General features: G+C 43.4%; 2 protein-coding genes across 2 annotated transcripts in view; one reads left to right on the top strand and one right to left on the bottom strand.

Moving 5' to 3' along the window:
* The window catches only part of LOC308096368 (ERC protein 2-like), a gene marked incomplete at both ends in the record, with an annotated part of 339,729 nt that overhangs the window by 124,514 nt on the left and 190,752 nt on the right, over window positions 1-24,463 (top strand).
* LOC308097365 (acyl-CoA-binding domain-containing protein 6-like) lies at window positions 22,242-23,384 on the bottom strand (the record flags this gene model as incomplete). The annotated part of the gene is made up of 1 exon (XM_080445122.1): window positions 22,242-23,384. The coding sequence occupies one exon, from the start codon at window positions 23,382-23,384 to the stop codon at window positions 22,242-22,244; it is 1,143 nt and encodes a 380-aa protein (XP_080301248.1).

Below are 24,463 nucleotides of genomic sequence, written 5' to 3'. Positions count from 1 at the left end.
ATTATAGGGAATGTTATATTATTGTGATCCGTTGTTTATTTCCTGAGCAATGGAATCATGTTGCGGTGAAAACTCTTTCTGAGACGCTTGGACACTATACCGATGTTGGCTTCATAAGCTGTAGCCTTTGATTTCCTTTGAATAAAACCATATTTGATCAAGGAATTGACACTCTCACTTCTGGTGATCATAGGAAAATTAGAATCACAGATTTTCGTTGAGAATTAGCAGAGAGAGAGAGAGAGAGAGAGAGAGAGAGAGAGCGAGAGCGAGCCTGATGTTGCCATTCTGCGCCGTTGCGCGCCCGGCCCGACAGCTACTGTATGCATTGCAACCAGAACCAACTGTACACCAACAAGGACAAAACGATAATAATAATTATTAGTATTATAATAATAGCATCAATTCGTTCACCATAATAAAGAATAGGATGGACGCACACTGTCGCACAGGCTATTATATCGCATAATCCAAGTAAATCCACCGTGCGTAAAGGTGAGTATAAGGAACTTGAGGGAACAACTTAGGATCTCGAGCGCTCAAGTTAATAAGACGTTAGAACGAGATAAGGATCTTGAGGGCACGACATAAGGATCTTGAGGGCACGACATAAGGATCTTGTTCCCACACTTTATTATGATGTGGGAACATCCTAGGATCTCGTGCGCTCAAGTTAATAAGATGTTAGAACGAGATAAGGATCTTGAGGGCACGACATAAGGATCTTGAGGGCACAACATAAGGATCTTGTTCCCACACTTTATTATGATGTGGGAATGGCTTAGGATCTCGAGCGCACATCTTATTATGATGTGGGAACATCCTAGGATCTCGTGCGCTCAAGATAAAAAAAATCTGCTCTATGGCCCTTTAGGGGCTCCGTAGAGATCTGCGTTCTATTATCAAATATTTTTTGTGGGGGAAATTCCACAAGGGGCGCCCTAACGCAGCTTTGGAATGATCGATCGTCACTCATAGAAGAAGTAGTTGGATGTGACGTCATTCCAAAAAAACAGACATCCATCCACCCTAAAGCTCCTTACACACCGGGGGCGTTTTTTTCATGCGAATAATATGTTTTTTTTTTAAAACCTTATAAAGTCAATGCAAGCTTCCATGGAGCGAAAAAGCGAAGCGAAAAAGCGTCTTTTAATTATTCGAATTTTGCGTATATTCGCATAATCGCTGGTGTGTAACGACCTTAACAACACATTGGCTGCCAAAGACGCAGATCTGCGTTCTAATTAATTTCTCGCCTGGCTGCCAAAGACGCAGATTGTTTTTTTCTTGTTTTTTGACCCAAAGACCAAGGAGATATGATTTATCGAAGATTTAGACTCCCATCCACTTCCTTGTTAACTTAAAACTTAAAAATTCTGTATCTTGGCTCCTGAGTGCTTTTGTTGTTTAATTGAAAAATCTCTCGCAGTCTACAGCAAAAAATCTGAATGTTATTGTCCCAGTGGATACACGGATCCCTCCTCCTAACCACGGGGACTTTTTTTGTACACAACGTGGCTTCTTTGATTGATTGATTGATTGATTGAAATTTTTATTAGGGAAAAAAATGTAAAACAACACATCTTCCAGGCGGCTTCCAGGCGCTTCCAGGCGGGTAATGTGTTAACTCAAATAATTCGGCACACAAAAGCATAAAAAAAGGAAAAAAAAAAAGCAGTTCCACAAGATGCTTTTTCATAAATGAGGAAAATAGACTGCTGTTGGTAGTCATGGCTGCCACTTCCCACCTGATGTTGTGTGGGAGTTCTGACTGCTCCAGGCCGTACTGAATAACTGCTAGCTTGGATAATGTCTTCAGACTAGGACTGAAGTCTAACATGTGAAGGTCATCAGTTGCTCTTCCGAAGAATCCTCCAAATCCTCCAAAGATGATCATACGATTTCCGACCATGCAACAGCACATGCCATGTGAACACAGGCTATTTCCCTTGGGCTCAACCTTCTTCCAGGAGAAGGTATATGGATTGAATTTCCACAACAGACTATATACAGGTAAGCCTCTGAACATTCTCCAGCCACCAAATGTGTACAGCTCTCCATTGTAGGCAAAGGCTGAATGATGCCTGTGGCCTTCGGAAACAAGCTGTGCAGAAGGTGTGCTCATCCAACAGTTGGTCTGTGTGTCAAACACTCTGACATTGTTGTGGAAGACCTCAAGTGGACCCTCTCCTCCAAATACAAACATCTGTGTCCCGATGATGGTGGCAGAGTGACCTGTTGAAACAGGTGGTGGAGGGCCTCTGATGTTAATTAAAGACCAGACCATTGTCGTGGTGTCCAACTTGTACATGTCATTATAGAAAACAGCAGACCATTTTAAAACACTCTCTCCTCCATGGATATACATGACCTTCCCCAAGACACAGGCTGAGTGCGAGTCCCTCTCCTTTGGGACAGTCCCAGAAACATTGTGCTGGAGCCATCTGTGGGTGTCGACATTGAATGAATAAAGCTCATTGCAGTAAGGTAACCCTCCCCAGATGTAGACAGAATCTTCTATGAGCACAGCTGTGTAGCCCGAGCGTCTGCAGGGAACCTCAATGGGACGTTCTCTTCCAGTTCTCACTGGAGGCACCTTCACCCAGCGTAAAGACATTGTGTTGAAGATGTTCACATCTATCGGATCACTGCCCCACCAGGAAGAGACTCCTCCAAAGAAGTGCACTTTGTGTCCCACTGTCACAGAAGCATGATACCCAGGTCTCTCTGGTCCTTTCATCGGATGCACTGTATAGCACAACATTCCTCACACCAGCACCAATGTCAATCTAGTTGGAATGGTCAAAGTCTTGCTTGTCTTATTGTGAGTGAAAACCCCTTATTGAAGAAACTGGAAACTAGAAAAGCACTGTGTAAAAGACAGATAATCGTCTGGTTGTTTAAAACCAGCCGCTGTGATGCTTAACTGGGTTGTAAGGCCAGCTAGTCGTACTTCGACAGACGATTGTTACTGATGAGTTAAGACCGCTTCGGTGCCGCTGATGAGACTCCTGGGAGTTCCGTTGCCTTTTATATCGTTGGCTGCAGCGCTAGTGTCATTATGGCGATGTCAGTCATATCCGTATATGGAGCAAGCGATATCAGTTATGCCCAAAGATAGGGTCTATGACAGGGGTGGGCAACTTTGATGATGGAGAGGGCCACTACATTTCCACACTCACTCCAGAGGGCCACATTGCATATTGTCGGGCAGACACCTCTTATCTCCGTATTTGAACTTTTTTTGTCTGCCATTCTTTGTCACACAAAAGTAGCAAACGTTTTGAGCTTGTAGATCTGCTATTTTTAAAATGGAATCCTGAAAAGTTACATTTTTATTTAATTTCATTAAGTTATACTTATGTTAAAGTAATACTAGGTAACGTTTTCAACAAAACTAAAGTTAAATTGTATATCTTTTGCGAGTGGCAAAAGTTTCACAACACCCACTCCGTGAATTTCACCCCCGGAAGCCTTTTATTTATATATTTTCTATTGAACGTGTACGGGGGGGACTTTCCCGGGAAAATGACGTTCCTGGCCAACGTCATGACGTCGTGGCCGACGTCCTCAGGAACTACCGCAACGGTTTCCTGTTTGGCCAGGAACTACCGCGCTATTAACAAAAAGGAACCTCACGCTGATTTTAAGATAATGTAGGATTGGGAGATCGAAAAAGAACAGAAAAAGAAAGCACAGCTCATGGTAACTAATGCTCCACTGGCTAAGAGAAACGATCCGTAGATAGTATAAAACAATTAAAAGATCGCTTTTTGAAACGCTTCCGGCTTCCGGTGAAAACGAATGGAATTCTGGGTAATCGAGGACTAGGGAAATTGTATGCAGTGACGGTAGTGACCAGCAGAGGTTGCTAAAAATCGTTATTTGTGATTTTGCATTGTACAACTTTAACTTTATGAAGTTAAATACAAATACATTGGACATTAAAAAGACAATAGCATTTTTAAGCTACTAATATAGACTGAAGTAATTAAAGCGGGTCATGTTTGCGTGTTTGGAATTGTAAACAACTGAAATCTGCTGAAATATCAGTATTCCGATAAAAATAGCCGCCCATATTACACAGTATTGCTGTTATATTTATTCTTGTAATTTCCAATATAATATTTAGCCTATAGGATTATATCACCATAATAGTTTTCATATATATACTTCTGAATCCTGACAAAACTGAGATCGAGGTCACTGGATTAGACCAGGGGCGAAGGTGTTTTAGGACGACGGTTCTCTCCCAAAACGTCAGCGAGAAGTGAGACTGAAAAAAAGAGCACAGCAAGTGATGAAACCCACGGCTCAAGTTCACGGTAGTTATCATGAAATCCAAAGATTCATCGTAAATAATTATAAACCAAACACCTCCTGTTGATCTTGTTGGGGGGAGTTTGCCCAAAACTGAAGGTATCTAAGTAAATTAAAGAGGGGAGAGGCCCAGAATGTTGCGGTCTTAGATCAAAGGATTCAGCACCAGACATTCTGATAATGAATGCTAAAAACAGCTGTAAAGACCTTTATTTTATTTTATTTCATTGGAATAATGAAGGGAATAAACCTTATTCATATACCAAAGAAAACAGTCCCCGTGGGTAGGCGGAGGGATCCGTGTATCCACTGGGACAATAACATTCCAAACGCGAGCAGCCAAAACTGGTGGTTTTCAAAGCAAAAAAAAAGAAACTGAGTTAGAAGTGTTTTTCTAAAAATCCCATAGTCAGGGTGGATGGCTTCCTGTTTTTTTGGAATGACGTCACATCCGACTACTTCTTCTCTGAGTGACGATCGATCATTCCAAAGCTGTGTTAGGGCGCCCCTTGTGGAATTTTCAAAAACATTTATTTTTAATATGTTTTGATATTAGAACGCAGATCTGCGTTCTTGGCGGGCAAGTGCACTAATTAAACAGAACGCAGATCTGCGTCTTTAGCGGGTAATGTGTTAACATATGAACACGACCCCATGCGTAAAATATGCTCGCAAGTCTTATTAAGTGTTTGCGCTCAGCGCACCTTGCATAATAGGGATTGCGCATAGGATGGTGGCGCTATGACCTAATTATCACCTAAGACGAGGATTTAAGACACGCAAAATAGGGCCCATAGTGTCAAGAGTACCTGTCGTACATTACATTACATTACATTACAGTCATTTAGCAGACGCTTTTATCCAAAGCGACTTACAATAAGTGCATGCAACATAGGTAGGGAACGAAAACTACTAATCACCAGAAGTCTTAACACATTGGGTGCCAAAACCGTATATATACGGTTTTGCGCATACTAACGTTGAGTGCCAAAACCGTATATATACGGTTTTTGAAAAAAAAAATTACTTTTTTTTTTTTTTTTCCTTCACAGCAACAGGAAATATCACTCCTACAAGATTTAGACTCCAATCCACCTCCTGGTTAACTTATGACTTCAAAAACCTGTATCTCGGCTCCTGTGCACTTTTTTTTTTTACAATGTTAATTTAACTATTTTCAGCTGGCTGCAACTATGGAATGGATTTCCGAATGTTTTAAATTTTTTCCCCCCGATTGTACGAGACCTGTATGTGTGTAATGAGGGGATCACCGTGAGGACGGTGATCACTGAAAATATTTTGTGACTACTTGAAAAAGGTTCAAAATGTTTAAAAAGTCCTGGCACTCAAAGTATAATATTTTAATAAACCTCTGGCACCCAATGTGTTAAGTGCATTTTCTGCAAAAACAAGCAACCAAGAGTATACCTAGCGCTAAGGTAAAAGTGCATTATATCAGCTACCTATGTCCTTAAACAGATGAGACAAAAATAGCCAAATCAAATGAGCAGGAGCTAAAACAAATAAATCGACTAAACAAGATCCAATAAAACAATACAACAATAAAACAAGCGTTCGTCCAACTAGTTAACAACAAGTAGGCAAGGCAGAGAGGAAGGGTAGTGTTTCCTAGCCGTCGTAGCCGTCGTAGCCGTCTGTCTGTAAATCTTTGGTACCCATATATGGAGATCTCTATATCTGTCTCTTTACCTGTTTACGGACCCCCTGTTGAAGGCCCCCTGGCATAACGTTTTCCACTTATAACTTGGGGGAGAGTGTACACATAACTGAATCTACCCTTATGGGTCCATTTGGTTACATTTTTACCCTCAGAATTGGGGGATTTTTTACTTGTACGTGCCCCTGTTTTCTCAGCATGGCCTCCCACACAATTCTGTCTCTCCCTCCTAGGAGTGCTGTGTTAAGAGCCCTGTGTGTGTCAGGGTGCTGGTCCCGTGTTTGGGTCTCCCGGACCTATACAACTCCTGCTCTGTTCAGTCTCTTATGCATATGAATGTCTAAGGGGAAGTGTCGCATGTTGATAGAAAGGAAAATATTAGTCTAGCGTTGGCACTGTGTTTGGCGTGTGTGTGTGTGAGTGCGTGAGTGTGTGGCCATGCATATATATATATATACGTTAACCACATAGCGTCCTTATGCCGGGGCGAACATTTCCGTGAAAATATAGCTGATCTACATCAGCTATTTTTTGCTGACAATGTTTGGTGTAGAGGGAAAAAAACTAGCAGTGGTGTAAAGTAACTAAGTACATTTACTCAAGTACTGTACTTAAGTACAATTTTGAGGTATTTGTACTTTACTTGAGTATTTCCAATTTCCAATACTTTTACTTCTACTCCACTACATCTCAGAGGCAAATATTGTACTTTTACTCCACTGCAATTATTTGAAAACTCTAGTACTAGTTATTTTTCAGATATAAATTATGATATTATGAACATACATTAACCACTTTAGCCCTATTTTAAACATAGGGTATTTGAAAATAGCAGATCTAGATCTGCTATTTTCAAATATTTTAGTACTTTCCCTTTTGGTGCTTTAAGTACATTTTGATGCCAATACTTTTGTAATTTTACTCAAGTAAATTTTGAATTCTGGACTTTTGCTTTTGACTTCTGCAGTATTGGTACTTTTACTTAAGTAAATAATTTCAGTACTTTTTCCACCACTGAAAACTAGGGGCCTTTAGTACAGCATATACCCCTGGGGGACTCTAGTCAACGAAGTATATATAGGGTTTAATATAAGCATGGATTAAAGTTCTCACTTCTCAGCCAGCATCCTCTTCTATGGAAGCGTGTCATGCACCGAAAATAGCCGATCTACAAGCTCACGACGCGTTGCTGCGCTGCGTGAGCTTGTAGATCAGCTATTTTTGGTTATTTTAAGATCCAAGAGTATTTGAAGTGGTCAAACAAGCAATACATGTTCAGAAGCATCTTCCATAAACAGATACTGTATTTCATTAAAGCAAAGGTTAAAGCCTTTATCTGCGATAATATATATATTTTTTCCAACTGGTTGGCTGGTATGTAGAACAGCAGCATCATAGGTTTGGAGGAGTGATAATACCTAAACATTATCATTTTACATACTGTTTTATAAATCATTGATTTGTGATTTGGCCTCAGTTTCAGTCATGGGATTTGTTGAATGCTTTACGTACTTTCTACTTTTGATACTTTAAGTACATTTTGATACCAATAACTTTTGTACTTTTACTCAAGTCAATTTTGAATTCCGGACTTCTAGAGTATGTTTACATTGCAGTATTGATACTTTTACTTAAGTAAAGAATGTGAGTACTTTTTCCACCACTGCATGAGTGCATGTGCACGTGTGGCTTTTCCTTGCCTCAAAGAACGTTATTGATCAATTTTGTGTATGTGCGTCTGCATGCTTACTGTGTGTGTTTGTGTGTGTGTGTGTGTGTGAGCTAGCGAGCGCACGTGTGAGCATGTGTGCGCAAGTGTGCATGCATGCCATTGACTGTCTGTGATCTAGATAGATCTGTGATGGGGGGCCATGCACCCGCGCCTTTCATCCTAATGGAGTCCACCTGACCAATCACAGGGCAGAGATCGGGGAGTGAGATAAGGGGCTGCGGGGGCCGGCGGCGGCGGGCCCGGTTCCGGTAAACGGCTCTCTCTCTCTCTCTCTCTCTCTCTCTGTCCGATAGGCTTCCTCCCCCCCTCATAGCGCTCTCTCTGCTCCTATCAGCAATCAGTCAGGGTTAATGATGGTGAGAGCCAGCGGGGCTGTGCTGATTGGAGCCAGGCGACGCATCAGTCAAGATGCTCCTATAGCACCAGAGAGCCCCGTATACCTCAGGCTACAACTATTCACTTTCAACCTCGCCGTGACCACAACGCAGTGTGTCACGGCGTCCAACGACCGCCGCGGCGTCTGAAGTCATGATGGTCCGTGATGATGGCGATGATATGAGAATGAGGATGATGATGGTGATGATGACGCCACCACAAGCCGTAACTCTGAGCCGTAACTCTAACCCATGTGTCACGTTGACCGCTCGCAGCCTTAATTGTCACCAGAGAAAGCGTCATTTTGCATAGGATTTAGAAGAATTTGTAGAATCGGCCTACAGGTCTTTTTTTGAAAAAAACCTATGTTGCTATATCAGTGGTTCTCAAAATGTTTCATGTCAAGGACCACCCAAAATGATATGTATTTGGCCGCCAACCCCCATCTCAAAATATTTTGTTCCAGGGACCCCCCAGAAGCAAAGATTTGAGTTACAACTGTTTGCTGTAAAAATATATATATTCAAAGATTTGCAAAAATGTTCAAGATTTTTCAAAAATAGCAGATGAGTGCCGCACTATGAGCTTGTATATCTGCTATTTTTGAATAGCCAAAGAAATCTAAAATGACACAGATGCTTTCCGGGTCTTAATGGGTTAAAAAGTATTAGAATAGGTCAAAAATAGCAATAGAATACATGTTCTACTGCTTACATTGTAAATTGGTGTTAAGTAGCATCTACCATGAGACCCTAATTGTCTTATAGACATTCACCATCATCAATGTCATCACAAAGGCAGCGGCATTTCAGAACAGCAAAGCTTAAAGGGGAATTTTGGACCACGGTTGGTCTTACCTTTTCTATGATGATATGATATCTTAGGATGAATGGTACAGTAGGAAAAAATCATAACTCCACCCCGGGTCCGCCACAGCTAAAAACGTGCGCCAATAGGCCTTGCGCTAGATCGTGTATTTTAATAGTTTTTTTTTGTGAGATCTGACGTTCATAGTGACAGAACACTATGCAACCGGAGAGAAAAAAAAAAAACTAAAACATTTAATAAACTAAAAAATAAATAAAGTCTCGCTAGACGAGATTGAAATCTCGAGATTGAAATCTCGACTAGCGAGACTTTTTTTTGGTTGCATAGTGGACCCGGGATGGAGTTTTTCTACTGTTCATTCTACCATTCATCCTAATTCCTAAGATATCATAACATCATAGAAAAGGTAAGAAAACGTGGTCCAAAATTCCCCTTTAAGGCTCCTCTCCAAAAGTTGACCTATTGTCAGCTTGAAGCACGCAAGACACGCTGGTATGTTTGGGCGCCGGGTAGAGGAGTGCACCAGTGCATGGTTAACCATAGACATGCATGGCAGACTGGCGCTGCTAGCTCAAAAGGTCGCTCTCTGTGGACACGGCCCCTAATAGCCTTGTTGTACTATTTTCGGTGAACTCCAGGAAGGCCATCAAGACCCGAGCTGGAAGGGGTGGCCCCTCTCTCTCTCTCTCTCTCTCTCTCTCTCTCTCTCTCTCTCTCTCTCTCTCTCTCTCTCTCTCTCTCACTCTCACTCTCTCTCACTCTCTATATTATACTTTTACTCCACTACAATTGTTTGAAAACTTTAGTTACTAGTTACTTTGCAGATATAAATGATTATATAAAAAAACACACATTAACCACTTTAGCCCTATTTTATACATCGGCTATTTGAAAATAGCCGATCTACAAGGTCTTGTAGATCTGCTAATTTCAAATATTTTAGTACTTTTACTTTTGGTACTTTTACTCAAGTAAATGTTTTATTCTGGGCTTTTACTTGTAACAGAGTATTTCTATATTGCAGTATTGATACTTTTACTTAAGTAAAGAATTTGTGTACTTTTTCCACCACTGACCGATGGCCCCCCGAAGCAAAATGATAAAAGCCTTCTCTCTCTCTCTCTCTCTCTCTCTCTCTCTCTCTCTCTCTCTCTCTCCAGCCCCCCGCCACGTAAAAATAAAAATACGATGGGTCACCGTTTGACCTGCCTGACCCCAGAAGAGCGTTGTAAAGTGGACCGGGGTCAGGCTCAGGAGCGAGGGAACACACAGGGAGAGAGAGAGAGAGGTATAGACCCTCTCCCTGCTGGGTGGCCCTGCTCTTTCTCTCTCTCTCTCAATCTATCCCTATTTCTCTCCACCGGATCAAAGTGCTGGCATTCCCTGCCAGCAGAGAGAGAAAAAAAATTAATACTAATGGTGCTGGGTCGGGGGGTGGGGGTGGGGGGTAATTACCCAGCAATCACTGCAGCATTCCGCAGCCGTGGGGGCAGAGATAGGGCCTTGAGCCTAAAGAGCATGGACGTGGATCAACTTGGCCTGGCGCGCGCGCACACACACACACAAATGGAATCCATCTTCATTGAAGGTCTCTCTGTGGTCAAGCAGAAGGAATCCCTATGTAGAACAGAAGAACACTTCTTCTTACACACGTGTGTGTGTGTGTGTGTGTGTGTGTGTGTGTGTGTGTGTGTGTGTGTGTGTGTGTGTGTGTGTGTGTGTGTGTGTGTGTGTGTGTGTGTGCGCCTGTGCGTGTGCGTGCAGTACAGGAGGGCAGTGGTGCAAAGTACAATTTCAAGACACTTTTTACTTTGCTTGACTATTTCAATGTCATGATACTTTTCTACTCCACTACATCTCAGAGGCAATTGTTGTACTTTTTACTCCACTACAATTATTTGATTCCTGTAGTTACAAGAGTTTGCATAATTAAGATTACTATATTTCTGAGAATCTCCATATATGGGCATGTTACTTTTCAGGTTTTCTCAGGCGAGTGTGGAGATATAATAATCCCCCCATCTGGTCCTTGGTCCTCCCAGTGGGACGTGCACCAAGGATCTCCCTATGGGGAGGCGCTCAGGAGGCATCCGTACAAGATGCCCAAACCACCTTTCCAAGTGAAGGAACTACTCCAAGGCCCGCTCGCGGATGACTGTACTTCTTACGAGGCCGGCCACCCGTCTGTGAAAACTCATTTTGGCCGCTTGTATCCGCAATCTTATTATTTCGGTCATGACCCACACTCAATGGTGTAAAGTAATTAAGTAATTTTACTCAAGTACTGTACTTAAGTACAATTTTGAGTTGAGTATTTCCAATTCCCAATACTTTGACTTCTACTGCACTACATCTCGGATCCAAATATTGTACGTTTACTCCACTACAATTGTATGAAAACATTAGTTGCTAGTTAGTTTGTAGATATTGATTATTATTACAAAACATACATTAACCACTTCAGCCCTATATACATTTCGGCCATTTGAAAATAGCTGATCTAAAAGCTCACAGCGTGTTGCGATGCGACGCGTTGTGAGCTTGTATGTCTGCTATTTTCTAAAGATTTTACACTTTTGAAAACTTGTGACATGGGACATTCTGCATAATGAGTACTTTTACTTCTGGTACTTTAAGTACATTTTGATACCATTACTTTTGTACTTTTACTCAAATAAATGTTGAATTCCGGACTTCTACTACTTGTAACATTATTTCTACATTGCAGTATAGATACTTTTACTCAAGTAAAACGTGTGAGTACTTTTTCCACCACTGACCACACCTTCATGACCATAGGTGAGAGTATAGGATAGAAGATTGCTCGGTCTTATCGAGAGCTTTTTTATCTTCTGGCTCATCTCTTCTTTTAATTTCGCTACTTTAAGTGTAATTTCACGCTAATAATTTTGTACCTCGACTCTACTAACAGTTTGAAAGCAGGACTTTTACTTGTATCAAACTAAATTATGTTTTAACCCATTAACCCATCTTTGTCACTTCTTGATTTGATCTTGCATTATGTTACACTTTGGCTATTCAAAAATAGCATATCTACAAGCTCATAGCGCGGCACCGAGTGCCGCGCTATGAGCTTGTAGATCTGCTATTTTTGAAAAATTGTGAAAATGTGCACAACTGCGCAAATCTTTGAATATTTATTGTTTTAAAGCGAACATTTTTAACTCCAATCTTTGCTTCTGGGGGGTCCCTGGAACAACACATTTTGAGATGGGGGTCCGCGGCCAAATACATATAAGTTTGGGGGTCCTTGACATGAAAAAGTGTGAGAACCACTGACATAGAAACATATGTTTTTACAAAAAAAACTGTTGGGATTTAGAATACATTTTGTAGAATCGGCCTCAGGTCTTAATGGGTTAATGTAAAGAAAAGTCCAAAATCGTAGCACTTCCTGTACCACTGGCGGAGGGGGTCTGTGTTGTGTGAGTGACGTGCTGGAGGAATGCGTTGTGTGTGTGTGTGTGGGGGGGGGGGGGGGTGGGGGTGGGGGTGGTTGTCTGCTTGTCATGTGTGTGAACACTTCAGGCGGACCCCCGGTTTGCCTGTGAGAGAGGGGGAGAGAGAGAGGGCCCAACATTTAGGATAATAATCACGGCCCTGGCCGTGTATGTGTGCATGTATGAGTATCTGTACATATGTGTCCCCCAGGGGCTAGTACTAGTATGCTGCTCAGAATGAGTCCATATGTTACAGTGTGGAAGCAAGAAAATTGGTCAGGGGTGTGTGTGTGTGTGTGTGTGTGTGTGTGTGTGTGTGTGTGTCTTCAATGACGCCTACACAGTATACACATTCTTAAGCATATCCGTCCGTGTGTCTGCATTCATGTTGCTACTCTCCCTCTGTGTGTGTGTGTGTGTGTGTGTGTGTGTGTGTGTGTGTGTGTGTGTGTGTGTGTGTGTGTAATTGTACACTTGTGTCTCCCCCCTGCCTTCACGTGTGTTATACTCTGCATGCGATGTGCCTGCATTCATATTATGAATACAGTGTACGTGTGTGTGTGTGTGTGTGTGTGTGTGTGTGTGTGTGTGTGTGAGTGAGAGAGACACACACACACACACACACACACACACACACACACACACACACACACACACACACACACACACACACACACACACACACAAGAGTGCCTTTGTATTTCTAAACAGGCAAACCGGTGGTTTTTGCCGGCGGTGAAGGTTAGGGCAACGCAGAGAGAGAGAGAGAGAGGAAGCGGCTTTCCATAGTCACCGGCCCGCCTCCTAATCGCAATGAAGCCCGTATAAAATTCTGTCTCTTTCACTTCCATCCCGGGGTCCCCATGCTTTTCTTTTTCCACCACAGGTTCCATTTATACCATGTTGATGATGGTGGGACATAAGGGGCCTGCATCATCATGGCCCTCCTCCTGGCACAGTGTCACAGGGGCATACGGTCACTTGTTTGTTTGTGTCAGAGGTCACGGGGGTGAACTTGCACACAGCAGACTACCGCACTGACGTGTAGCTTGACAAGTGCAAAGCAGACAGATGCACAGGTAGTACCAGTGTGTTGATTTCGTCGACTAAAACTATGACGAAAAATGTCCGTCGACTACCTTTTTTCACTGACGAATACTAAATAAATACTAAATAAAAACTAAGCTACGATGACTAAAACTGAGACTAAATATATTGTCAATTTCGTCAAACAAATAAAAACTAGACTAAAATGTTAGTGAGGGACTAGTGGAGAAGAGATCCAGTAGAACTAAAAGACAAGTCGTTTTATGTTTGGTTGTGCTCGGGTGTTGCGCTCTGAAAATAGCATCTACAAGCTCACAACGCGTCGTGCTGCGATGCGTTGTGAGCTTGTAGATCGGCTATTTACAGCATTCAACCAAGTGTAAAGTCAGCCATTGCGACGCCATCAAGGCACCGCCAAAATACTAAATCAACTGTAGATTTAGTCGACTATAATCTTATGATATTTAGTCAACTAAAACTAGACAAAAACTAAATGCAATTTTATTCAAAAGACTATGACTAAAACGAAATCAAAATTTGCTGTCAAAATCAACACTGACAGGTACGCAGTAGAATAACGTCTCTGTCTCAGATCTCTATACACTGGAAACTCGGAAATAGACGATCTACAAGCTCACAATGCGATGCGTCGCGCCACTATCTAGATTTTCTATTTTCTGCAAACGTTTTCCCCCTGAATACGGATGCTGGGGTTTAAGTTGGTTTAACGTTATATACTTTGTTGATTAGTGTCTTCGTCCCTTCCAACCGAACTCTTTTCAGAAACATAAAAAACGTCTAAAATAGCAGGATCTCCAAGCTCTCAACGCTTATAGAATAGCTATTTTCAGGGATCCAGACCAAGCACAGAGCCTTGGGGGACCCCCCAAGATCATCGTCAGATAGCCGGTCAACTAAGCATAGGGTTTAAGTGGTTAAAATGTTATTTCATTGAATCTTTTTGGGGTCAGTTAGAACGGGTTGCCGTTGGATGATGAGTTCAGAACCAGAGCATCAGCATCATCCTCATCATCATCGGGCCTTTTGACCTGTCCCTCCCTCCCTCCCTCCCTCCCTCCCTCCCCTCCCTCCCTGGCCGGCCTCTCTCTCGGGCACCACTCGTCTTATGAAGTCACCGTGCGTCCGCCGTTCCGCTCGATAACAGATGAGTAATGAGTCCTCGGGCGAAAAAGGATGCATGACATCAGGAAAGGTCGATTGAGGGGAAAAGAGGGGAGAGGTGTCATTTTCCAACTTTAACCCACTAAGACCGGGAACGCATCGGTGTCATTTTTAAGATTTCTTTGGGCTATTCAAAAATAGTAGATCGCTACGAGCTTGTAGATCTGCAATTTTTTTGAAAAATCGTGAAAACTGGTGCAAATCTTTGAATATACGGTATATATTTTTTTAAAGCGAACAGTTTTTACTCAAATCTTTGCTTCTGGGGAAGTCTACAAATATCTTCTAGATCATTCTAAAAAACAGTTCTTGTTTTTTTTTTATTATGTTGCTATAGTGGTTCTCAAACTTTTGTCATGTCAAGGACAACCCAAAATGTTCCAGTGACCCCCCAGAAGGAAAGATTTGAGTTAAACATGTTACAGTACATTCAAAGATTTGCGCAAATTTTCGTGATTTCTCAAATAATGGTTAAAGTGGTTAAATAGTTGCGTTACCGGTTTGAATGGGTTAAAGGTCTCGCCGTCAGGCCCTGTCCCCTTCGTACTCGTATAGCCTGCAGGACTGCAGAGGTGTGTGTGTGTGTGTGTGTGTGTGTGTGTGCGTGTGCGTGTGCGTGTGCGTGCGTGCGTGCGTGCGTGCGAGTCCTGCGTGACCATGAGCAACTCCCCGATAGTTCCCCTTTAGGGGGTTAAATCCAGGGATGAACACACATCTGGCTGTCTTTTCGTGTCCCCATACTCTGAGGGATGATGATATGATGCCTCAGAGTTGATATTGTAATTATCGGGGCTGCTGCTGCTATACCGAATACGTCAATACTTTGACAGTATATATTCATCCCGAAAGGAACAGACCCCGGAGCTGTTGACTGATCCGAGAGATGAGCCTGGAGGGGTTTTATAGGCCAGTGGTTCTCAAACTTTTTCATTTCAAGGACCCCCAAATTGTAGTCTCGCGTTACCAGACTGTTGCCTCCCACAATTTTCAAATGTTTCCGGTCATACAGTCTGGGACTCGGAAGCTCTGATCATGATTAGAATATAAACCGGATGTGAAGCTTCCTCCCCACTTCCGTTTCGTCTTTACAGTCGCGCAAATTTATCCTAATATAAATACAAATCATCTAAGTATACATAGCTTGCTGCTTAGCAGAAATGGAAATTAAAAAACAAAGTGTAGAGATATTTTAAAATATATTTTCGTGAACGGAAGTGCCAATTTCCTCAATCGGATTTTGGGAGTTGTAGTTCCAGACTCCAGGCTACGCGAGACTACCCAAATTGAGACTTATTAGCCAGTGGACCCCCATTTGAAAAGATATGCCAGGGACCCCATAAGAGAACATTTTTTACGGCTCTAGCAGTGATTCTTAACCATTGAAATTTCAAGGACCCCCAGTTTGACATGCATTAGGCCTACCGACCCCCATTTAATGGCATTTCTATCTCTTGTACTGCACCTCAATTTATATTGTAAAATCTATGTTAATTTAACTCTGAGAGTGTACAAATGGAACCAAATGGACCCATTAGGGTCCATTTGCATTTGGTTCCATTTGTGCACTCTCAGAGTTACAGACCCATAAGGGTCCATTTGATGCCTAATCTATCATTTAGCTGGGGACCCCTCAAGGACCCCTAGGGGTCCCCGGACCCCACTTTGAGAACCAATGTTATAGGCCACGAGGACTTTCCCAAGTGCAGTGGCAGTAACACACCACAGGAGGGCGACTGCGTACACAGCATCACTGCTTACATTGGGTCTGTTCACTGAAATCTTTTTATGCTAGAGAGAGAGAGAGAGAGAGAGAGAGCGAGAGAGGAGTCAGAAGGAAAGGCAGGTTGAATGAAGTGCAGGCCCCACCGTCATCTTGTTAAAAAAGGTCACTGTCTTCTCTAAGGCTTATTTATGGGCCAAACTGTGTTTTCTCTTTGAAGAGGCACATCTGAGTGCTTGGTTTTGCTGGAGGAAGTCCTTTATTAACTTGGCAGTCAACATGCTGTTATGGCAGGAAAGGGGAACAGCATGCAGGTGTAGATGTTTGAATGTGTAACACACGCACGCACACGCACACACACACACACACACACACACACACACACACACACACACACACACACACAGTGTGTGTGTGTAAAGGTCCAAGTTGAGCGTGTTCCGTGCTGTGCTTGGATCACAGTATGCGATTGTGTGGCTGCAGATGAAGTAGCAAGAATGATCTTTCCAATATGAACAGTTTTTCATAACGGCTGTGTTTGAGCGAGTGTGACCTAGATTTCTCTCCGGGGGGAAGAAGAAGGACTGACTGCAATGTTACTGCATATTGTTCAGTTTGTGGTTGTTGTCCCGGCGAACGAACAAACGCGCACGGACGGGTGTGTTGGTGTGTGTGTGTGTGTGTGCGCGAGTTCGTTCGTTCGCGCGCACATACGTGGGTGTGTGCGCACAAGGTCCCCGGGTTTTACGACCGCCTCCGTCATATATTCAGAGGCGATGACAAGCACAGAGAAATGAATTTGCCTTTTCCGAAAGAGAGAGAAAAAAAAAAGGAGCGGCCCCCCAATTATTGTTTTGGTATTTTTTATTGGTCCAAAAGAGTTTTAAAAAGACAAATGATCACATTTTTTACGGTGGTCACGCTCTGTGTAAAGCTTGGTCTCTCTCTTACTCCTTTGTGTTTCTGTTACCATTCCTCGTGGAGGAGGAGGAGGAACACATAAGAGAGTAGGTCCTCCCGGTTCCAGTTCCCTTAGTTTGGATGGAACACAGACGGGTCGGCTGGGGTTTTTGTGGTTCCCGCTCCGGAACGGGCCGCTTTTAGATCAAGAACTTTTTAGCCAGGGGAGCTGTGGGCCCTCATACTGTTTCACTAACAGCTCTCCCATTACATTAGAGCTCAGCTCGCCTTAAGCCATTGAGACCTGGAACGCATCTGTGTCATTTTTTGATTTGAGCTAAAAAGCTTTTTTTTTTTATACTTTGGCTATTCAAAAATAGCAGATATACAAGCTCGTAGCGTGGCACCGAGTGCCGCGCTATGAGCTTGTAGATCTGCTATTTATGAAAAATCTTGAAAATGTGTGCAAATCTTTGAATATATATATTCTTTTAAAGCGAACATTTTTAACTAAAATATTTGCTTCTGGGGGTCCCTGGAACAAAATATTTTGAGATGGGGGTCCGCGGCCAAATACATATCATTTTGGGGGTCCTTGACATGAAAACGTCAAGTTTTTCAGAAGACAGTTGGGATTTGGAAGACATTAGCTAAGAATCGCCCTCAGGTCTTGAGACTGGGGGAAAACATCCGTGTAATGATTTCTTTGGGCTATTCAAAAATAAGCAGATCTACAAGCTCATAAAATCGTGAAAATAATGTGCAAATCTTTGAATATATATATATATATATATATATCTTATTTTTAAAGTCAAACTCAAATCTTTGCTTCTGGGGATTCTACAAATGACTTCTAAATCCTAAAAGTGTTTTCTTTTTTAAACGTATGTTGCTATAACCAGTGGTTCTCAACCATTTTCATGTCAAGGGCCCCCAAAATATATATGTAGTTGGCCCGCGGACCCCCATCTCATCTCAAAATATTTTCTTCCAGGGACACCCCCAATATTTAAAAGATTTGCACACATTTTCGCGATTTTCCCCCAAAAATAGCAGATATACAAGCTCGTAGCGCAGCACCGAGTGCCGCGCTACGAGCTTGTAGATCTGCTATTTTTTTGAATAGCCAAAGAAAACGTAAAAAAAAGACACAGATGCGTTTCGGGTCTTAATGGATTAATCATGATCTGAACTGAACGGGCTGAAAAACCACAATGCAACAACTAACTGGCTCTGGCCGACGGGAAACATTCCCGTATAGTCCACTGACTACAGGAAGTACACAAGTCAGGAATCCGCAGTGTTAATTTAAACTCTGATATGCAAATGTGGCCAAATTTACCCTATCAGAGTGAATTAGGGGGCTGTGGGATGTAGAATCAATACTGCAATGTAGAAACTCTGTTTCTCTGTAACAAGAAAAAGTCCGGAATTCAAAATGTACTCGAGTAAAAGTACAAAAGTATTGGTATCCAAATGTACTTTAGGCACCAAAAGTGAAAGTATTAAAATGTTTGAAAATAGACGATCTACAAGCTCCCAACGTGTCGCATATAGCCTAAGTATAAAATAGGGCTAACGTGGTTAATATAATGTTTTATACAGTAATAATTTATTTATGCAAAGTAACTAGTCACTAAAGTTTTCAAATACTTCTAGTGGAGTAAAAGTACAAGATTTCCCTCTGAGATGTAGTGGAGTAGAAGTAAAAGTATAGACAATTGGAAATACTCCAGTAAAGTATATATATTTTTAACTTAAGTACAGTACTTCAGTAAATGTAATTAGTTACTTTACACCATTGAAAACAGCCAAAGTAGCTTTTGCTGTTTTGCAAAATGGAGCTGTAAATGTTGTACACTCAGAGGTTTTACAGTGTAAAGGGAGTATTACAACGGCTGAAGTCGAGGTCAGCGGAGGGCAAACTGTGCATCATCAATTGCACTTTTTTTAAAAGAGGACCTGCTGCTGCTGTCCTATCAGTTTGTCGATAAAGCTATCGTAGTCAAAACAGCATGGCCGTAAAATGCGGTGAGGCAAGTGTGTGTGGGAGATGACTTAGACAGACGTCATGGTGTTTGAACGCGCGCGCGCACGTACACGCACACACACACGCGCGCACACACACACACACACACACACACACACACACACACACACACACACACACACACACACACACACACACACACACACCACAGTGCCTGGCCAAAGGCCTCATCTGGCTGGCTATCCTAGGTGGTCCGCTAGAGAGGGGAGGGGGGGGGGGGGGATGACATATGCCCAGTGGTTTGGTGATAACTGTGTTTGTGCGTGTGCACGCGCACGTGTGTGTGCGTGTGTGTATTATGTGTGGGAGTACAGAGTGAGGTTGCTTGCTTGGTGTACCGACAGATAAAAGCAACAACTTGGTGTTCTGATGTTATTATAACAGACCAAGCTACCGTAACCTCTGCGTTAATTTATATCCATTGGTATGAGTGTACAAAAATGTAACCGTTAGCGGGTTCATTCGGTTACATCTGTAACACTCTCAGAGTTAAATGGGCTTTGTTGCATTGTATATAACTGTAGTCTGGTGGTTTCCAGAAGGTGGCATACGGCTTGTTTGATTGGCTGGGCAGCAGATTTGAGTGGGAAACACTATATAGCAGTGGGTAAAGTAACTAAGTACATTTGCTCAAGTACTGTACTTAAAGTACAATTTTGAGGTATACTTTTACTTTACTAAAGTATTTCCAATTTTCAATACTTTTACTTCTACTCCACTACATCTCAGAGGCAAATATTGTACTGTTACTCCACTACAATTATTTGAAAACTTTAGTTACTAGTTACTTTTGTAGAATTTGATTATTATTACAAAACCTGCATTAACCACTTCAGCCCTATATACATTTCGGCCATTTGAAAATAGCCGATCTACAAGCTCTCAATGCGTCGCATCGCGACGCATTGAGAGCTTGTAGATCTGCTATTTTCAAAAGATTTTTATACATTTGAAAAGTTGTGAAATTGGACATTCTGTATAATGAGTACTTTTACTTTTGGTACATTAAGTACATTTTGATACCAATACTTTTGTACTTTTAATTAAGTAAATTTAGAATTCCGGACTTTTACTTGTAAACAGAGTATTTCTACATTGCAGTATTGATACATTTACTTAAGTAAAAAAATATGAGTACTTTTTCCACCACTGGGGTAATACAATCAAGTGTAATGTCCGGTCAAATACACATTGAGTTTAATGGCATAAAACGGATTCCGCAACAAGCAGGAGGGTGAGATAGCGACGCCTTTTAGGCCATTAATGAGGACAGCAACGTTTTAATGACTTCCTTATTGGCTTCATATCCGGCCACGGAAACTTTCCGCCTGGTCGGAATGGCGTATCTTTGGTCAATGAAGGATCTTTGGTTATGCACAGAGGCCTATTAACGCCCTGGATTCCATCCGGCAGCTCGCCGCCTCCTGCCTCTACAAAAGGCATTTATTCATCCTCTTTCAGAGCGTATAGATAGTTTGGAGCGTGGAGATTCCTGGCAAAAGCGAGTTCCTCGCCCTCTCTCTCCCATATCCTCCCCGATTCACGTTGAACCCCTCTCGTCCTGCATGCTCCCCGGACCGGGGGGGGGGGGGGGGGTTCAAGGTTCAAGTCATGCTTGGCATTTTTTTCCTGCACGATTTCACGGAGGGCCGCGCGGCGGGGCTAAACGTTTCGTCGAGGGCTTGTTATTTTGCGCGTCCGGGCCAAAGCAAACGCAGCCCGGTCGAAGAATGTAATCATTTATCTAAGACCAGGGGCGATATGCTCAATTTGACCTGAAATAGGGGCTCTGTCAGTGCCCACGGGGACAGAGAGCCAGGGTACTCTGACGTGTGTGTGTGTGTGTGTGTGTGTGTGTGTGTGTGTGTGTGTGTGTGTGTGTGTGTGTGTGTGTGTGTGTGTGTGTGTGTGTGTGTGTGTGTGTGTGTGTGTGTGTGTGTGTGTGTGTGTGTGTGTGTGTGTGTGTGTGTGTGTGTGCGCGCTCATGCGTATAATGTGTGTGTTCATGTGTGCATGCGTGTGTGTGTATAGTACAGGAAGGGTGGAGAGGGAGCTATTTTTCTCCGAGCCATCACAACCAGAGGCCAGAATCGGTGGTTTGTTTTTTTGTGTTTATCCATTTTGTTTGTTTACCCCCTCCCCGTGGTGATAAGTGCGCTGAGGTGTCGTTCTCTGCCAGAGCCGCACGCCATAATGGCCGCCGCGGAAGCTGATGTGACACTATAACTGTACACGTATATGTTTTGGTCTTTTCTGCCTTTATTGGATAGTACAGTGGAAGACAGGAAATGACACGCAGCAAAGGTCATCGGGCTCGGGAATCGAACCCGCGACTCGTTGTCAGGCTGCAATAGACAGACATGCAAAAGTGTCACTTTTCAGCTACAGTCACCTTTTTGAACCCAAATAGGGCAATTGTGTGACACCTGACCCGAAAGAAAACAACATGTTGTCACCTTTTTCACCTCGGGCTGTTTGCATGCCTGAATAGAGCCTACATTATATGTGGTATGCGCCTTAACCACCAGGCCATTTTGCGCCCCAAAACTGTATAATCCTGAGAGTGTATATCACTCTGAGAGTGGACGAATGGAACCTTTTGACCCATGCATACGTCCACTTGGTTCCATTTGCACTGTCAGAGTTACATTACAGGGAAATTGTCTGATTTTAAACAAAATCCTGTATTCTATTGATATCTCTTTCAAATAACCAAATGATTGAGAAGTGTTTTCTTTTTTATGTTTTATATATCAACAAAACAATTAACCAAATAGTGGTAGAGTAGAGTTAAATAAAATAAAATTATAAAATACAATTAAAGCATTTGAAATGGAATAAAATCACTCTGAACTACAGTAAAACACTTAGAATCCAGGTCTAGCCAGTGGGCCCTCCCTATAAGAGTCTTGAGGGCTATAGGACTGGGTCTTTTCAGGTGCCTAGCCTTAAGGAGCAGTGTTCTGGCGCAGCAGGGAGGAGATTGCACTGGATCCAGTGACCTCCTCGGGGACGGAGCCCTCCAGATCCTTGATGGACGGGTCGGCTCCTGCGTTCAGCAAGAGCCCCACGATGTCCGCAAACTCACACACCGACGCGTAATGCAGCGCGGTCTGTCCCTCGTTGTCCTGACGGTCGACGTCGGCTTTGTTCCGCAGCAACAGAGACACCAGCTCCTTGTGTCCTCTGTCACAGGCCCAGTGCAGGAGAGCCCGGCCCTCTTCGTCTTTAGCGTCGACGTCCACTTCCTGGGAATCGATGGCCTTGCCGACGCGGTCGATATCATTTTCTCTGCAGCGGTCGAAGATGTTCTTATCCTCTTCCCTGATAGTTTCTTCCCGGTATAGACGGCTGACCACCGGTCCTCCGAAACCGGTCGTCTTCTCTGCTCCACGTCTCTCCTCGCGGCCGTCGCCTTCAGGATCCAACGCGTTGATACAAGAGACGTACTCCCTCATGGCCTGCTCCACCCCCATGTCGCCGAGCTGCTTCCAGGCTTGCCATTTCCTCCGTCCTTCAAAGTCAAAAAAGCCCGGTGGGGAAGTATGGCACTTCCCCACTTTGACCTGTTTGTAGCGGGCGTACAAGTATAACAACTGGTCCCTGGTCGCCGTTTGAACCAGCTCTTGGAGGCGGTCCGCCGCGGCCTCAAACTCTAGTTCCACCGATGTGCCGCCACAGTCAAACATCCCAAGACCCCCCAGATCCGAGTCAGAGTCCCAACCCGCTCCTCCGAGTGGCTCTCCTGTGTCGGGCCGAGCTGGATCGGTACTGGGGCCTGCTGCTAAACCTGGATCGGTACTGGGGCCTGCGGCTGAACCTGGATCGGTACTGGGGCCTGCTGCTGAACCTGGATCGGTACTCGGGCCTGCTGCTGAATCTGAATCGGTACTCGGGCCTGCTGCTGAACCTGGATCGGTACTCTGGCCTGCGGCTGAACCTGGGGAGGGTCTCGGGCCTGCGACTGAACCTGGATCGGTACTCGGGCCTGCGGCTGAACCTGGATCGGTACTCGGGCCTGCGGCTGAACCTGGATCGGTACTCGGGCCTGCGGCTGAACCTGGGGAGGACGGCGAAGACCGAGATAACATTATTTATCCGTACCGTAGCGTCGGAGACACCGTAACAGCAGATATAGCAGCAACCTGAATCGTTACTGGGATGGTGTAATAGAGGGTGTAATAGGGGGTTACGGTGGTGTCAGTAAAGATTTCTTTAATCCTTTTGCAGTTCAGTATCCTTTCCCCGTGGTAGTTGGATTTGTTTGTGTGGTTGGTCCGTGCTTGGTACAGTCCATCTATATATGTTTTCATAATCAATTTAAATCAATTAGTTTGACTAACTGTGATTAACCCATAGTGTGGGGAAAGAAACGGGCTACCTTATTTCTTGTGTATATATATATATATATATATATATATATACCCCGAAATGCAGCGTACGCTTGTGACGTCAAATGCATCGCTATGCACCCGATGACGCAAAGTGACACGTTTGACGTCACGAGCACACTTCTTGAATTAGAGCCATATAAGGAGAGTTGCGTCACCTCCGTTCACTTCATCGGGCCGGAAGTTTATGGAATGCACTGGAGTCTATGAGCGTTTGTCACTATTTCGAGTTGACATGAACCACGTGACCGGCGCTGTTTTCTGCTGGTGACGCAACTCTGTAATGAGCTCTATGCACAGCAGCCATATTGGAAAGAAATTGGGCCTCTTCTTACTTCCTTCACATGTGTTACCAATGATACTAGTGAAGGCTCTGTTCCTTTCTGGTCAAACAGAGTCAGGGTGCTGATATTGTGCATGTTGGCTCACTGTGGAAACACTTTGCTACACCAGTGGGTCTCAAAGTGTGGTCCAGGGACCCTCATGGTTCCTTGAGGGGGTTTCCAAATGGCCCCTTACGGGTGTTACGGGTCTATTTGGTTCCATTTGTACACTCTCAGAGTTATGGGGATCCTTGAAATTAAAAAGTTTGAGAACCATTGTGCTACACTAAATGGAGCAGAGCCTTCATTAGTATCATTGGTAACACCTGTGAAGGATGTAAGGAAGAGGCCCAATTTCTTTCCAAAATGGCTGCTGTGCATGGAGCCTATACATGGCTCTGTCTTGAATGTCTCTGCAGAAATACACAGAAGACATATATGGGTCTTTTTACAGTG

This window comes from Gymnoscopelus braueri (genome assembly GCF_963280865.1).
Source record: "Gymnoscopelus braueri genome assembly, chromosome: 12".
NCBI lineage: Eukaryota > Metazoa > Chordata > Actinopteri > Myctophiformes > Myctophidae > Gymnoscopelus > Gymnoscopelus braueri.
The sequence above is the reverse complement of the archived record's forward strand: the minus strand, read 5'-3'. Positions and strand labels throughout refer to the sequence as shown.